The 18,589-nt window shown below is 37.0% G+C and overlaps 1 protein-coding gene across 5 annotated transcripts in view; it reads right to left on the bottom strand.

The window, feature by feature from the left end:
- Positions 1-18,589, bottom strand: part of ASB3 (ankyrin repeat and SOCS box containing 3) — a 111,345-nt gene that overhangs the window by 23,961 nt on the left and 68,795 nt on the right. For all 5 annotated transcript variants that reach the window (XR_002342145.1, XM_013992808.2, XM_021085687.1 and 2 more), the window contains exons 7-8: positions 15,371-15,568; positions 3,176-3,433 (exon numbers count right to left, since the gene is read on the bottom strand). Coding sequence is in view for 4 of the 5 variants with exons in the window: in XM_013992808.2 (XP_013848262.1) it covers positions 3,176-3,433; positions 15,371-15,568 (456 nt within the window). In the remaining variant the exon portion in view is untranslated. The remainder of the gene's footprint in view (positions 1-3,175; positions 3,434-15,370; positions 15,569-18,589) is intronic.

Raw genomic sequence — 18,589 nt, 5'->3', positions numbered from 1 at the left:
TTTCCATTGTATTTTTTCTTTTTTTTCGTCTTTTTGCTATTTCTTGGGCCGCTTCCGCGGCATATGGAGATTCCCAGGCTAGGGGTCTAATCGGAGCTATAGCCACCGGCCTACGCCAGAGCCCCAGCAACACGGGATCCGAGCCGCGTCTGCAACCTACACCACAGCTCACGGCAACGCCGGATCGTTAACCCACTGAGCAAGGGCAGGGACCGAACCCGCAACCTCATGGTTCCTAGTCGGATTCATTAACCACTGCGCCACGACGGGAACTCCTTCCATTGTATTTTTTCTAACAACTATGAAATAACTGAAGTCACTCCTTCGGAGTAAGATACATGCAGTTTGCATTCTCAATTCAGAAAGCTGAAAGTTTTACAACTTGTTACAAAATAATTTGTAGTTTACTGGTTCTTAACTCTTTTTTTTTATCCTAACACATCCAATAAATATAACACAAATCCAGTGGCTTATTACCACAAAAATTCTCACATGTGGGCTAGTCACATGAGGGGGAAGGGGGCCCCATTATCAAAACTAGGGATAGGAATGTATATTTTACAAGGCCTTCTGGGAGAACAAAGAAAAATAATTCCCTCTCCTTCCAGCAGTCTATGTAGTTGTCTGAAGGGGAAAGGAAAAGAGAATGCATTTAATTTCTTCCTTGCAGAGGTTCTCTAATTTGGGAGTAGGAAGGAGTAAGTAAAGTTGGTCCAAATCCCTCTAGGTTAGACAAGGGATTAAGGTACCTAAAATTAAGAGATAAAACTACAGCACCCCTGGGGATACTCAGGGCTAAGGCAGCATAGCACAGTGTTTTCAAAGGTAGAGTTGAGCCACACTACAAAACAGCCTGGGTTCAAATCTAAGCTCCAGCACTAACTAGCCGTGTGAGCTTGGGCAAGTATGTTAAACACTCTTGTGCATCAATTCCCTCCTCTATAAAATGAGGATAATAGTATCTACTATATTCTATATTAAATGAGTTAATAGTAAAGAACTTAAAATTGCAATATTGCAGTGTATAAGGCAATATTTGCAGTGTTGGTTAAAGAAATAAACTAGAAACCAGAATGGAGCATGAAGACTGAATGTAATGGGCACGTAATAAGGAGTTGAGTCAGCTTCAGTAGACAAACACAACGGATGTGTCTGAGAAGAAAATGGGTGCCTTGGGAATAAGAATTAAGTGTAGCGACAGAGAAAATGGAACATACTGTCAGGGCTGTGCATAGTTACCCCATGTGTTGGTTAGATTTCCAGTAGCATTTGGGGTATGATTCCTAGAATGGTGAGAGGCAACTGCTGCCAGCTGTCAGGAGCTCAGATAGAACAAAAGCAAATAAAAGGAGAAAAAAAAAAAAAAGCAAATGAATAAATAAAGATATAATGGATTTTTGTGAAATTTCATTTATTTATTTATTTTATTTTTTTAACATCAACACCTACGTCACATGGAAGTTCCCAGGTTGGGGGTCAAATCAGAGCTGCAGCTGCCGACCTAAGCCACAACCATAACAACATCAGATTCTAGTTGCATATGTGACCTACACCACAGCTTACAGGAAAGCCAGATCCTTAACCCACTGAGCAAGGCCAGGGACTGAACCTGCATCCTCACAGATACTAGTTGTGTTCTTAACCTGCTGAGCCAGAACAGGAACTCCTGTGAAAATTTACTGAAATGGTATAGAGGGAATTGCAACAGTATCTGACAGATAACTCTATTAATCAGGTGTTAGAGAAAGAAGTAAATACAATCAGGGACTCAACCTGTTGTAAACTATAAGCAAAAAATAAATTGGAGATCAAAACATGTATCTAAACTTTGCTTTTACTTCTATATTCCTCAAACCACATACCACAAAGCAGTTTTTCCTTATAAACCACATATCTGAAACACTCGGTATCAGAAAGGGAACACAGGCCTAAGCATAAAACCTCTACTTAGTGAAAATTCTTGAATTCTTCATTAGGGCAGGCAAAATAAAAAGATGAGATAGTGACATCCTGCCAAATAAAGATCTGTTCTTCACATACAGATGGAAGCCACCAGGTGGGAGATGGAGTCACAGAACTGCAAACTAAATTTATGAGCAGAAACCACTGGCATTGCCTGCCTGAACTCCAAAGAGGACCTCTTAAGAAAAGCAAAATGCAAATAATAAGGTATCAAAGCACTTTTCTGCTGAAATCTAAGATCTCAGTATTTGCCTAAACATTATTTTAGTGAATGATACTTTTTGAAGCACACAATGAAATCTAGATTTTTAATTGAAATTTTATAAAATACATATGTTTTCTATATTCCTGGGGATGTTTATTCTATTTCTCATTAGAGTCGAAATATCAGGCCAAAAGAGTTCTCTCACTGCCACAATTCTCAGCTCATCTAGACACTTTAAACTTTTACAAAGGCTGATAGAAATAGTTTTTATCTTCTTGCCCTAGAAAAGTCCTGACTCAATTTTCATATAATCACTCATAGGGGGCTGCCCTTCTGAGAAACCACCTGAGGTAAACAGTTACAGCCTCAGCTACTTCAGAAATCAGTATTTACTGAGGGAGAAAAAGCTCAAACAGACAAGGATGCTATGGAATAGAAGTACTCAATCTAGTTGACTAAGGGATGACTGAAATCTCCAAAGCAGTTACAAATATTCTGTCATAGGCATTTTAGCAGCAGCATAAGGGATGGCCTAAGAAGAAAAAATACCCCTCTCAGGAAGGTTCACTGGCACCCATTCCTTTCTACTCTCTTCCAGCCACCTCTGACCTTTTCCTATGACTCTATCCTTACACTGGATCTCACTATCAGCACCCCTCCCCAGTTCCTTCACCCCAACCTAGCCATCACAGTCAACACACACACATAGTAATACCCTCCTCCCAACACAGAGATCTTGAGAAATCAGGAGAATTTAAAGGCAGTACATTCACTCAAAAAGGGTAAGATAGTATGAGAAAAAAAATTATATAATTATATAAATACAATTCTATTTAATTGTATTCATAATACACATACACACACACACACACACACACACACATATATATGACTGGGTGACTATGCTGTATAGCAGAAACTGACACAGCACTGTAAATCAACTATAATCTAATAAAAATAGAATTTTAAAAAAGGTTGGGTAAGGTCCACAATGGCAGAGTTTCTTACCAAGAACTGCAGAGTAGGTTCAGTGGGTCAAATCCAGCAAGCAGGAGAGATGGCAACCATTCTTTATATTTTGTCTGTGCTTTAACTGCATGATGTATAAATTCAGATATGTGGCTCCATGGTGTCAATGGGCAACATTTCTTCAAAAAGTAGCGAAATACTGAAAACTTCTCATATTTCAGGCAGTATGCCAAATGGAGTTCATTTAGCTGGGCTCCATATTTCAAAAGAATATTCACAATTCCCAAGAACTCACAGCTCCACCACAAAAAAAGGAAGGAAGGAAAGAAGGGAACAGAAAGGAGGAGAAGGAGAGGGGAGAAGAGAAAAGTTAGACTTAATTTTAAATTAAAATAATAATTCTTACAAACAATAGTAGTTAACCACTGGAAAATAATAATAGCAGATGTGACCATGGATGGTTTTTTCATGTCTAGTTGGATTAAGACGGGGATTAAAGGAAGGGGATAGTTTTATTTTTCAATTTACACCTTTCTGCATTATTTTTAATTTTCAACAATAAACAAATCCTGCCCTTAGAATTTAAAACATTTATCTTAATATAAATTTTTAAATTATCACTGACAAATAGAAAACTCTTCTCAAACTGTGACTTTTTTTTGTACAATTAAATATCTATACTACAAAATACTTGGTAAAGTTAATGAAACAGTGCAATCAGTCCCTAAAAATTGATTATTCCGTCTTTGAAACTCCAAGATACCACTTCCTCCAGCATCAGCATTAGTCTGTTTCCCTTTTACATTTAAATTTCTAATGCTAAAAAACAATCATACAGAAAAGTTTGTTTTTTTTTTTAATGGAACAAAATTTAACTTATAGCCTTAGATTTTTCAATTAATCTTCTTTATCAAGAGCTTTTATAGAATAAAAATATATCATTTTATACTTAATGAATTACTTAAAAAAATTATCATCCAATACTGTTAACTTGTGGTCAGAATGATTGAAAATAAGTGCAACCCTTTTTTGAGAGAGCTAACTGGCAAAATGTATCAAAAGAAGTGTTAGAGCAAAGTTACAAGAACTGGGACTCTGGAGCCAGATGGCTCAGCTGCTTACTAGCTCTGTGATTCTTTTTTTTTTTTTTTTTCCCACTGTACAGCAAGGGGGTCAGGTTATCCTTACATGTATACATTACAATTACAGTTTTTCCCCCACCCTTTCTTCTGTTGCAACATGAGTATCTAGACATAGTTCTCAATGCTATTCAGCAGGATCTCCTTGTAAATCTATTCTAAGTTGTGTCTGATAAACCCAAGCTCCCGATCCCTCCCACTCCCTCCCCCTCCCATCAGGCAGCCACAAGTCTCTTCTCCAAGTCCAGGATTTTCTTTTCTGAGGAGATGTTCATTTGTGCTGGATATTAGATTCCAGTTATAAGTGATATCATATGGTATTTGTCTTTGTCTTTCTGGCTCATTTCACTCAGTATGAGATTCTCTAGTTCCATCCATGTTGCTGCAAACGGCATGATGTCATTCTTTTTTATGGCTGAGTAGTATTCCATTGTGTATATATACCACCTCTTCCAAATCCAATCGTCTGTCGATGGACATTTGGGTTGTGTCCATGTCCTGGCTATTGTGAATAGTGCTGCAATGAACATGCGGGTGCACGTGTCTCTTTTAAGTAGAGTTTTGTCCGGATATATGCCCAAGAGTGGGATTGCGGGGTCATATGGAAGTTCTATGGATAGATTTCTAAGTTATCTACAAACTGTTCTCCATAGTGGCTGTACCAGTTGACATTCCCACCAGCAGTGCAGGAGGGTTCCCTTTTCTCCACAGCCCCTCCAGCACTTGTTATTTGTGAATTTATTAATGATGGCTGTTCTGACTGCTGTGAGGTGGTATCTCATGGTAGTTTTGATTTGCATTTCTCTTATAATCAGCGATGTTGAGCATTTTTTCATGTGTTTGTTGGCCATCTGTATATCTTCTTTGGAGAAATGTCTATTCAGGTCTTTTGCCCATTTTTCCATTGATTGATTGTTTTTTTTGCTGTTGGGTTGTATAAGTTGCTTATATATTCTAGAGATTAAGCCCTTGTCGGTTGCATCATTTGAAACTATTTTCTCCCATTCTGTAAGTTGTCGTTTTGTTTTCTTTTTGGTTTCCTTTGCTGTGCAAAAGCTTTTCAGTTTGATGAGGTCCCATGGGTTAATTTTTGCTCTAATTTCTATTGCTTTGGGAGACTGACCTGCTAGCTCTGTGATTCTGAGCATTTTACCTAAACTTTCTGACACACAGAACTAGCACTATGTAAATATGTGTAAAATAAAAGACGTAAAGTAAAACACCATACAAGTTAAAATAAAATATAATAAATATAAATTTTGGGAATTTATGAAGGAGACAAAATCAAAAGAAATTATATCCTATTTGCTTAAATATATATATAGTATTATCTATAACAGACTTCCCCCACCCCCTTTTTTTTTTTTTGGTTTTTAGGGCTGCATCTACAGCATGTGGAAATTCCCAGCTAACGGCTGAAATGGAGCTTCAGCCAAAGCCACAGCAACACAGGATCCAAGCTAAGTCTGTGACCTACATCACAGCTCACAGCAACACTGGATACTTAATCCACTGAGTGAGGCCAGGAATTAAACCTGCATCCTCATGGATACTAGTCAGGTTCTTAACCTGCTGAGCCACAATGGGAACTCCTATAACAGACTTTTAAAAGACAGAAATTACCTAAATGTTTAAAGAAGTACAAAATATGACAGTCATAAAAAAATAAAATGTTGATGGTTGTGTGACATTTAAAAAATGTTTATGATATAATTTTTAACTGTAACAAAGCCCTATATGTAGACAACTGTGAAAGAAAATATGCAAGAATAAAATTAGTCTCCTGAAACTGCCATGAACGTTATCTTAAATAACTAGAAATAAAAAGAAATACTTCATTAATCACAGTATTATAGAATATAAATAATTAAGAGTCATAAAAAATAACAGTGAAAACAAATATAAAACATTTAAAGCATTTAAACCAGCGTCATCGTCATCCAACTACCTCTGGGGACTTATGTATAGAACTTGAAATCAACATTTTAAAGTAGTTAAGACACTATATACATATTTAAATGTCACCTAGCCCTTGTGGTAAATCTATTTCATTTGTTCTCCAATTTGTGCTTTTCTTCATTTAAAAGAATAAACAGTAATTATCGTTATTAATAATTTGCATAGCAATTGGAAATGAAAAATCTACAATTCTAAACTTTATTTATGAAAATAATTTTGTCATCTGTCTACCATACATTTCTATTTCTTCCAGAAACTCCATCATTATCAATGTTCTTAAAAAGAGGTCTTTATGTATGTTTTCTTCTGGATGTTTTCAAATACAGGAAAGCTGAAAGAACTGGTTGCCAACAGTCCTGCAAAGAGATACTAAAGGATATACTTCTGACTCACGGTTCTAAACAGTTACCACCAATTTATTTGAACCACTTTAACCTCATTTAACTAGGCTCTCTCATTATTTTGCCTTCAGATATTACTTGCTGATTCCACTTGAACAGACAAGTAATACACGACTTGGACTGCTGAACACGCTGCAATAAACATGTAGGTAAACTGTAGGAAAAGCTCAAGATATTTCCTCATTACAAATGTGACACAATTCTTAAGGAGACTTTTAATTTTCAACGTTTGTGTGTTTACATGTTCAATTCAGAGACTGGTGCAGTTCCTCCCCTGAGCAATCTGAAACGATCGATGGCCTAATCATAAATACTTTAGCTCTTAAAGAGGACATATTTGTGCTATAGAATACAAAGGTAAATGGGAGCCCTAAATGCACCCTGCTAGATTAAGTACTATAGAGAGTTCTCTAGCTGTTTTCTGTTTAGAAAAAAACTACAAAACCAAGAGGCTTTCTTATTAAAGTTTCAAATATAGCACCTAGACATGTAGCTCATGCTTCAAAAATTTTAAGAACGAGGTCACAGATACACCATCCATCTCTAAATGTGAGAGGAATATCTGTACATACAATTCCCTATAATAACAAGCTTTATTGAGTTTTTATTCTGTACCAGGCAGTATATTAATTTTAGTTGTGTTACATGGAAGATTTGCCTTAATCTTCACAATAACTGTAAGAAGTATATTTTATTACCATCTCCACTCTAGATGCAAAAACCAAAGCTTAGTCACAAAGCTAGTAATTGTTAGAACTGGGATAATAGTATCAAAGCAAAAACTAACAGAGACTATGAAATAGCAAACACCTGAAGTATCTTCTCCATATTATAAATACCAAAAATTTCATGAAATAGTCAGGTTGAGAATTATTCTAAGCCCAGACCTATGTTTCCCAAAGCAGGTTGCATGGAAACCAGTCCCTGAAAATGATCTACATGAAAAATAATAAAAATCTGAGAAACTCCATATAACATATGCTAATCCTAAAAAGAGAAATATAGGATGAAGTCAGACAGTACACTAGAGGAGTCCCTGTTGTGGTTCAGTGGTTAACGAATCCGACTAGGAACCCTGAGGTTGCGGGTTCGATCCCTGGCCTTGCTCAGTGGGTTAAGGATCCAGTGTTGCCTTGAGCAGTTGTGTAGGCTGCAGATGAGGCTTGGGTCCCACGTTGCTGTGGCTCTGGTGTAGGCCGACGGCTACAGGTCCGATTAGACCTCTAGCCTGGGAACCTCCATATGCCACAGGAGCTGCCCTAGAAAAGGCAAAAAGATAAATAGTATACCAGTTACATGTTCAAATTATATGCTTAAAAGTTTTTCTTCAACCTCCAGATACCATTCAGAAGTACCTTTAAAATTAAAGCAATTAATCCAATCGTTAATCTGAATACGCTGACCCTCTTAGGAGTCACCCTCTTAGGAGTTCATAAAACACATTACCATAGGAAAAATTCTTAGAAGCCATCCAGGAAAGAAACTATTTATCATTGCTTAACCCTGTGTTTCCTAAGCTTAATGAACTAAGAAACTCTTTATCTTGTGGAAAATCTGTTAACAATGTACAGAATGAGTATTCTACAAAGCATAATTTAAAAGACCCAACTCTAAACTTCTTCTAATTATCACACTGCCTTGTGTTAAATGGGATAAGAACACATTCCTAAAAGACTTATGAAAATCCCTGTTGCTACATTATAAAACCTTTTCCAACAAAACTACCACTTATATGGTGAATAATAAACACAAAATAAACTGGAGGATCATAAAACTTTGTCAGCATGTGCTGAACTCCTGCAAAGGATATTAAGAAGGTCTCAAATATATGTACAAGTTACAGAAACTCAAGCAACTTCATGCTCTACATGACCTTGATTATTACATGTCACTGAGAATAGACCCTGAGGTTTAGACAAAACTTTGGCTAAAACATAAATTACATGAACATATGCATGTATTTCTCTTAACAGTTAACACAAATTCTCTTTCAATCTCTGATGGAGAATCTCTTCAAGTCCTAGAGACTAAAAAGAAATAGTCCCTCCTATTTCACATAAATACCAAGAACTAGCCATGACATATTCAGAGACTCTACAATATATAAACAGTAAAAATCATAAGACATGAAGAAACAGAAATTTAAAAACTAACAATTCAATGTGTAGACCTTATTTGGGAACCTGTACATTTTCCAGCATTCTGCTCTTTGAAGTTCAAAAATGTGCACAGAAACAGTGCCCAGACAAAAGAAGCACAGTAAAAGGAAATTCAGCATGTTAACAAAGTTCCTTTTTTTTTGGGGGGGGGGGTCTTTTTGCATTTTCTAGGGCCGCTCCCATGGTATATGGAGATTCCCAGGCTAGGGGTCTAATCGGAGCTGTAGCTGCCAGCCTACGCCAGAGCTACAGCAACGTGGGATCCGAGCCGCATCTGTGACCTACACCACAGCTCACAGCAACACCGGATCGTTAACCCACTAAGCAAGGGCAGGGATCAAACCCGCAACCTCATGGTTCCTAGTTGGATTCGTTAACCACTGAGCCACAATGGGAACTCCAACAAAGTTTCTTTTAAACAAACAGAAATGGGCAAATATCTTGATCATTTTATTTTCAATTACCCAACAAAATATCTAATCAACTTATTAGTTGAATTACCAAAATATCATATAGTTAAGTTTTACTGAATGATTTTCAGCCATCAGCTGCAAATAAAATAAAGACATTAGGTTCCATCAGATGTATCCATGTGTTATATGATGACAAGAACGGACACAATTATTTTCATGAAACCAATGGGATAACAATGACTAGTATCAATCAGAAAGACAGACAAAATAAGGTCAGCTAAGCCATGAGCTTTTATAGTCATATATATATATATATATATATATATATAAAATACACCAGGCATTTGTATTTGTTAAATTTGTCCTGAAATTTCTCAACTTCCCTATTCTTTCACCCATTCTAGTTAAAGTCTTTTTCTTATAGTTTCTCATATGAGTTGAATTACCCAGCTATGCCCTTGAAAGCCTGGCATTTTGTCACTGAAGGTGTTAACTTTTAGCCCTAAAGGACAAAGACCGCTTTTAAACAGCGGAGAAGGAGAAAAGACACCTTTCCATCATGCCTCGGGGTGGTGAGAAACACTAAAAGTCACTGCTGTAAATGGAAGTTTATCCTCTCCAAGGGATACCTGAGCTAAAAAATTAAATTAGCTGAATAAAACAATAAAGAAGGAAAAACTTAAAACCCAGAGGCATTATTTATATTTATTATTTTCATCACCTCAATATTAATTATACTATTTGTAAAAGCAGATAAGTTCACTAAAACATAGCAGGCCAACAGGCAAGAAAGGCCATGAATACTAAATTTCTAGATCTCAGAGAAATACCAGAAAACATACAAATAAGAAAAGAAGTTTATGACTCATTAACACCTAAAGTCAGCATAAGTGTTGATTAAATCTTCAATACAACAATCTTACACCAAACTAACACTGTTGTAACAATACATTGTTGCTATATAATAAAACTTCAAAACTCATACCACTAAACTTATCTATTACCAAATCTCTGAAAAATCTGAGTAATAGTTAATTTTAGAAAATGGAAGCTTCCAAGTTCCCTGGTATCATTACTGTGACCCAAACTCAAATTCTTATTAGTAATTGGCAAATGTAACAAAGGAAATCATACATTGGTTGTTTTAAGGGACAGAAATTCCCAGGCCAGGGACTGAACTCGAGCCACAGCAGTGACAACTCTGAGTTCCTATCCACTAGGCCACCAGGGAACTCCATCATACAATGTTAAGGAAAAATAGCACAAAAAAGGGCTTTTTTTGTTTTGTTTTTGTCTTGTTGCCTTTTCTAGGGCTGCTCCCACAGCACATGGAGGTTTCCAGGCTAGGGGTCTAATTGGAGCTGTAGCTGCTGGCCTATGCCAGAGCCACAGCAACTCGGGATCTTGCTCAGTGGGTTAACGACCCGGCGTTGACGTGAGCTGTGGTGTAGGTTGCAGATGTGGCTCGGATCCCGCGTTGCTGTTGCTCTGGCGTAGGCCGGAGACTACAGCTCTGATTAGACCCCTAGCCTGCGAACCTCCGTATGCCGTAGGAGCTGTCTTTGCTTTTCAAATGGAAATTCTAACTAATTAATTTTAGGTACACAACTGTAGAGAAGCCAAATTTTTAGATGCATACCTACTGAAAGAAATAACAAAAAATTAGCAAATTTTTCAATTTTGATTTCTCTCCCCAGGCACTGGCTATATTACCTTCTTGATGTATTAAAACAACACCTACTGGGAGAGTAAGTTTTGCTTGATTAGCTTTACAGAGTCCCAAAATAATTAAATGATTCCTCATTTCATGTACAGTGATGACATGCAAATAAGAACCAGACATTAGTTTATATAAATATAATATAGAGGCTAAAAATTTAACTGATGCTATTTTCTAGATAACTAAAGAGTGGTAAAAGATGAATTTCTTTTCCAGAAATTAAGAGAATTAACCTTGATATTTTTCTACTATGTGCCAAAAATTGTGCAATGTACTACTATATTTATATACACACATTAAATGTGAGTATATGGGATTATGATCTAGCACCTTTTAGCCCCTTAGGAAACATTTCCCTTTCAATTTAATTACCCATAAAGTAGGTAATAATGGCTAAGATGTATCAAAATTAAGTCTATTGACATAGGTCTCAGGCAAAAAAATAAAAGAGACTAAGAGAATGTACCCTCATAAAACAGGTATTTTGATGTTTTTGCTTTTCCCCATAAACTAACAGATAGTATTTCCCAGTTACTTTTCTTACTGAAAACCTATCAAATTAAAAATTCATTAGGTCTAACAAGTTCCCACGTGAAAGAAAAGCCCTTTTAAAGCCACCAAAAGAGATTTCAGTTAGGCTCTACACGGCCACTTCACACAGCAAACTTGGCAAGAGTAGCAAAAAAAACCCCAAAGTTAGTTTACATTAGTTAGTGACCAAAGACCATCATAAACCACACTGCTGCTTCTTTATTTTTAGTTTTAGTTTCAGAAGTTTGATTATTTGTGAGCATGCTTTTCTTTGGGTTTACCTTATTTGGACTTATTGAGCTTCTTAAATCTATAAACTTAGTCTTTATCCAGTGTTGGGAAGATTTTGTCCATTTTCAGTTCACATTTTTCTACACCAACCTCTTTCTTCTCTCTTCTAGACTCTAATGACACGAATGTAAACCCCTTTGATGCTGTCCCATAGGCTCCTGAGGCCCTCTTCTTTTTTTCTCTTGAATCTTCTTTCTCTCTGTTCTTCTGTTTGGATAACTTCTGTCAATCCATCTTCAAGTTAACTGACTCTTTCCTGTCAATTCCATTCTGCTATGGAGCTCATATAGTTATTTTTTCATTTCAGATATTATATTTTTCAGTTTTAAAAAGTCCATTTGGGTGTTCCCAAATGGACTGGTGCAGTGGAAACAAATCCAACGAGGAACCATGAGGAACCATGAGGTTGCGGGTTGGATCCCTGACCTTGCTCAGTGGGTTAAGGATCCAGCATTGCCATGAGCTGTGGTGTAGGTCACAGACACAGCTCGGATCTGGCATTGCTGTAGCTGTGGTATAGGCTGGCAACTACAGCTCCGATTTGACCCCTAGCCTGGGAACTTTAATATGCCATGTGTGTGGCCCTAATAAAAAGGCAAAAAATAAAAAATAAAAAAAAAATGTGCATTTGGTTCTAGTTTTTATTTTTTTAGCTGAGAATTTCTACATTTCCATTTAAGTGTGTTTACCTCATTAAGCACCATTATACTAGCTGTTTTCAATTATTTGATATTTCCAACATCTAGATCATCTAAGGGTTGATACCTGTTAATTCTCTTTTCCCTCCAAAAATCCTATTTTTCTGATTCTTCATATGCCAAGTAAAAATTCAGACTGTATACTAGACAACGTGAGTAATAACGTAGACTCTGGGTCCTGTGTTCTGCTACAATTCTCTGAAGAATACTGATTGATTGTGTTTGTTTTAGCAGGCACACAGCCTAGTTGGGTTCAGACTACAATTTCTTTTTCACTCCACAGAGAGTTGTTCCAACACTGGTTCAGTTCTCAAGTCTTTGCTACTTTGGGGCTGGCCCCACGAAATGTACCACTCAGGGGCGTGAGACCTGGGTGATAGTTCAACTCTTGTTTTCAACAACTTGGGTCTGCCCTATGCATCCAAAGTTTGAGTGGTCTCTGGACATACGCAGGTTTGTACACAGAATTAGGAGAACACCTTCTCCAGCTTTCTCTTCTATGGGATTCCCCTCATACCCTCTGGCCCACAGGCTTCTATTTACCTGATTTCTCAGGCCAGAAAAACATCAATTTTAAGATGTTTTGGGGTTAAAGGGGGCACTGCTAAGGTTTAATATGTTTAATTCAAACTACACTTACAACATAAATAGGCATGAACTCAGTTGCTATGATCCACCAAAAATATCATTCCTCCAAAAGGTAAGATAAAGGCCAAAACAGATTATTACTATATTGGACACACAGACATGCAACTACACAAAACCATTACATTCTGATCTAATAAAAGAAAATGTCCATGGAGTTACCATTGTGGCGCAGAGGAAATGAATCTGACCAGGAACCATGAGGTTTCGGGTTCGATCCCTGGCCTCGATCAGTGGATTAAGGATCTGGCATTGCTGTGAGCTTTGGTGTAGGTTGTAAAGGTGGCTCAGATCTGGTGTTGCTGTGGCTGTGGTGTAGTCCAGCAGCTGTAGCTCTGATTTGACCCCTAGCATGGGAACCTCCATACGCCACAGGTGCAAGCCTAAAAAGCAAAAAAAAAAAAAAAAAAAAAAAAAAAAGTTCAAATCTGACCTAGTAATAAAATACAATGGAGACAGAGATGTATAAAGACAACTGAAGTAACTAGAGTCATCCGTACAGTCCAAGTGGCGGTAAACCAAAAAAATTAGGGTTCCCCTGTTTAGAAAGACAAATTTAAGGAGGTATACAGTGAATTTCTACGAAATCATGAAAGATCCCAGATATTCATATTAACCAAAACCCGAAATACTCAAGAGTACAGTGTATACCTAGAAGCTTTAATTCAGAACAAATAAAATGAACTATTTCACATAGCAAACTGCAAAAAATGGTAGAGACTGAAAAGCTCAGCAAATAAGGTTTTGATAAATGTATAATAAGTTAAATCATGGTGAGCAGTCCATAATGGTGAATTTAAGAAAGCCAATGAAACTTGAAGTAAACCTGTAACCTCTTTTATATCATTAAAAACAGTGTCAATTGAGGTAAGTCAGACAAACACAAATATAAGGATATCACTTTATGTAGAATCTAATAAAAATTATATTAAATAACTTATTTACAAAACAGAAATAAACTGATAGATTACAAACTCAAATTTATGGTTACAACAGGGGAAACTGTGGGGAGGGGCAGGATGAATTAAGAGGATGGAAATAACATACACACCACTGTTAAAACAGATGGTGCCCTAGAAAGACCAAAAAAAAAAAAAAATATATATATATATATATAGTGGAAAATCTACTGTATAGAACAAGTAATTCTAGTCAATAGTTTGTAATAACCTGTATGTGAAAAAAGAAACCTATATATAACTGATTCACTTTGCTGTACATCGGAAATTAATACAACATTGTAAGTTAGCTATGCTTCAGTAAAATTTTTTTAAAAAAGAATCCATGGATGGAAAAAAAAAAAAAAAATAGCATCTATCCGTACAACTTATTCCATTATTGGATGGGCCACAGATTTTACTCAGTATGGCTTTTCTTACACATAGCCTTATTCTTACTATCTATTTTAAAATCTTAGGAGTCATATAGATAAGACTTTGCCAGAAGCTAATATGAATAATTATTCATTTATTCCACTTATAGGATCATGGAAGATTAGCAAAACAAGTGTTTTTTTAAAGTTTTTAATTTAATTAGTATGACTTACAGAAAGTACTACATACCAAATACATTAAAAATGCAGTAACTTCAAAACTAAAGTTTTATTTTAGACTCATAACAAGTCTTACTAACTTCAAATGGTAAATAATCTGAAACTCAGTCAATATCATCCTGACAAAGTTATTTTTAATTCTTTTTTTATCTTTTTACCCTCAGCAATTGACAAATAAAATATTTAAAGGATATAATGTGGTGGTTTGATATACATATATATTGTGAAAGGGTCCTCCCCTTTAATTAACACATTCATCACTTCATATATTTAACTTTTTTTGGAGAGCATTTAAGTTCTACTCTTAGCAAATTTCAATTATATAATACAGTGTTATCAACGAGAGTCACCATATTATACATTAAATCCTCAGGCCACATTCACTGTATAACATAAACTTTATTTTAATTCTTAAATTGTTTTGAAGACCAAAGATATCAGGGAACTTCTCCATTTACTTTAATATATTGAAAGTATTCTCAAAAGTGCTACACCAAAAATATAATCCAGAGCCAAAGACAGAAAGAAAAAAATTGACATTATCACCTCACTTTCATTATAGTTTAACTGAATAAGGTGCATCATAGATGGCTCTTGTCTGGTTTTTGTTTTTAAGTTACCAATTTAGCTCTCATAATAAATGTTAAATTTTATCACAAAGGAAAGTCATTTGGACACCTATCTCCATATAGCAAAAAAGAATAAAAATATAGCAAATATACCTACTCCTTTTGGAAAGCCATACACATGGGAGAACTAAATCCAAAGACAAGGCACATCTGGGCATCAGGGCTGTAGCCATTCTGAAGTAACATTTCCAGGCACTCTTCTTGCCCTCCAAACACTGCCGAGTACACAGGACTCACTTTGTTTGGTCCAGTGTCACAGACCCGGTTCGTAAGCGGTATTAGCAAGTCCAAGATTCTGCAAAAACACAAATTAAGGAGTATTTAATTTTTTTTCTTCTTTTTATTGCCACACCTGTGACACATGGAAGTTCCTAGGGCCAATGGGTCAAATCTGAGCAGCAGCTGCAGGCCTACACTACAGCCACAACAACACGGGATCCAAGCTGCATCTGTGACCTATACCACAGCCTTTTAGCAATGACAGATCCTTAAACCTCTGAGCAAAGCCAGGGAATCGAACCTGCATCTTCACAGATACTACAGTGGGATCCTTGGAGTTCCCATTGTGGCATAGTGGAAACGAATCCAACTAGGAACCATGAGGTTTTGGGTTCAATCCCTGGCCTCGATTAGTGGGTTAAGGTTCCGGCGTTGCCATGAGCTGTGGTGTAGGTCGCAGATGTAGCTCGGATCTGGCATTGCTGTGGCTGTGGTGTAGGCCAGCAGCCATAGCTCGGGTTAACCCCTAGCCTGGGATCCTCCATGTGTCGGGGATGTAGCCCTAAAAAGCAAAAAAAAAGATGATCACTTTAAGTATTAAGGCAGATTTATTTTATCCTTTTGTCTTTTTAAGGCTATACCTGTGGCATATGGAGGGTCTAATAAGAGCTGTAGCTGTCGGCCCACACCAGAGCCACAGCAACGGCAGACTGGAACTTCGTCTGCCTACACCACAGCTCACGGCAATGCCGGGTCCTTAATCCATTGAGCGAGGCCAGGGATCAAGCCCACAACCTCATGGTTCCTAATCGGATTTGTTTCTGCTGCACCACAACAGGAACTCCAAGGCAGATTTATTTTAAAAACTAGTTTCTAACTAGAGAAAGTTCTAAAGAAATTCATTAAAACATAAGTTTCTAAACTTACCTTCAGCGCTCAGCTGGAGAAAAGAACTAGTTTACTTTTCCAAAATTAAAAAAATAAAACCTTAAGAATAATGTAAGCCCAGGAGTTCCTCTTTCAGAGAAAAGAAAGGCAGAGCTACTCCAAACTATCTTTATAACATTCTTTTTGTTACTGTTCCTTCTGTACGGCAGAACTAAAATAATAATATTTGAAGGAAAGCTTATATTTCACTATGGGGGAAAACAACCATTGACAAACAGAATTCTCAAACGTGGAACAAACAAGAACAAATTCCCAAGAAAGTTTTGTTATCAATTTAAGCCTCAGAGTATAACTTCATCTGAGATTTATGATTAAATAAACAATCAATGGAGTTCCCGTTGTGGCACAGTGGAAACAAATCTGACCAGGAACTATGAGGTTGCGGTTCAATCCCTGGCCTCGCTCAGTGGGTTAAGGATCCGGCTTTGCCGTGAGCTGAGATGTAGGTCGAAGACACAGCTCGGATCTGGCATTACTGTGGCTGTGGAATAGGCCAGCAGCTACAGCTCCAATTAGACCCCTAGCCTGAGAACTTCCACATGCCGTGGGTGCGGCCCTAAAAAGACAAAAGAGAAATAAACAAATAAATAAACAAACAAACAATCAAGAGTTAAGAAAAATATCATTTTAAAACCCAAGTATTTTGTTAAAGAATTTGTGGAGTTCCCTTCGTGGCTCAGTGGTTAAGGATCCATCAGAACGCAGGTTTGACCCCTGGCCTCACTCAGTGGGTTAAGGACCCAGCTTTGCCATGAGTTGTGGCATAGGTCACAGACACAGCTTGGTCCCATGTTGCTGTGGCTGTGGTGTAGGCCAGCAGCTGCAGCTGATTCGACCCATAGCCTGGGAACCTCCATATGAGGTGGATGCAGACCTAAAAAGCAAATGATGATAATAATAATTTGTTTAGCGTTTCTTACATGTAATAAACGTGTTAATTTTTTTAAATGATTGGACGACTTACACTTGATTACAAATATCTTTAAGGAAACAGTAAAATACCATGCCACCTAGTGGCATAGCAACCCAATTGCAGACTTTTTTTTCTTTCTGTATTTTTAGGGCCGCACTCTCAGCCACAGCCACCAGCCCACACCAGAGCCACAGCAACGTGGGATCTGAGTTGCGTCAGTGACCTACACCACACAGTTCACAGCAACGTCAGATCCTTAACCCACTGACTGAACTCATGTCCTCATGGATGCTAGTCGGGTTCTGTTAATCGTAATTGCACATAGTGCTACAGTGAATATTGGATTGCTTGTATCTTTTCTAACTGCGATTTTCTCCAGATATATACCCAGGAATGGGATTGCAGGATCATATGGTCGTTCTGTTTTTAGTTTCTGAGGAACCTCCATACTGTTTTCCATAGTGGTTGAACTAATTTACATTCCCTCCAACAATGTAGGAGGATTCCCTTTTCTCCACACCTTTCACAGCATTTTACTGCTTGTAGACTTTGTGATGGTGGCCATTCTGATGGTGTGAGATGATACCTCATGGTAGTTTTGATTTGAATTTCTCTAATCATTAGCGATGTTGTGTACTTTTTCATATGCCTATTGGCCTTGTGTGTTCTGTCCATTTTTTGATTGAATTGTTTGATATTGAGCTACATGAGTTGTTTTATATATTTTGGAGATTAAAATCCCTTGTCAGGGACTTCCCTTGCTACACTTTGCAAATACATGAGGCCCGAGATCAAACCCAGATCCTCATGAATCCTAGTCAGGTTTGTTAACCACTAAGTCACCAGGGGAACTCTCAGATTTTTTTTTTTTTTAAACTACATAAGCATACTCAGCATTAAGACCATTTCGCTATTACTTTTGAAATTAAATAAAACTAACAACAGCTATAAAATTATTATTACAGGATTATGATTCTAAGTACTTTAAACATATATTTTTTAAAACTGTTTGGTGCCAATTTATGTTAAGATAGGCTGTCATACTCTCATATCTATGACCAGGTTTAATAACTTCTAAGATTCCTAGAACTTCCAATTTTAGGAAGTTCCAACTTTCTTTGAGTCTTTCTGCCTCCAGAAAATAAAAAATTTTATGGAAATTTCTGGCTAAGGAAGAAGAGTAACAGAAACAAGCCAAAGTATCGGGGTGAATTTAAAATCAGACAAAGAAAAAAA

Source organism: Sus scrofa, chromosome 3 (genome assembly GCF_000003025.6).
Source record: "Sus scrofa isolate TJ Tabasco breed Duroc chromosome 3, Sscrofa11.1, whole genome shotgun sequence".
NCBI classification, from domain to species: Eukaryota; Metazoa; Chordata; class Mammalia; order Artiodactyla; family Suidae; genus Sus; species Sus scrofa.
Note: the sequence above shows the minus strand (reverse complement) of the source record. Positions and strands in the feature narration are given on the sequence as shown.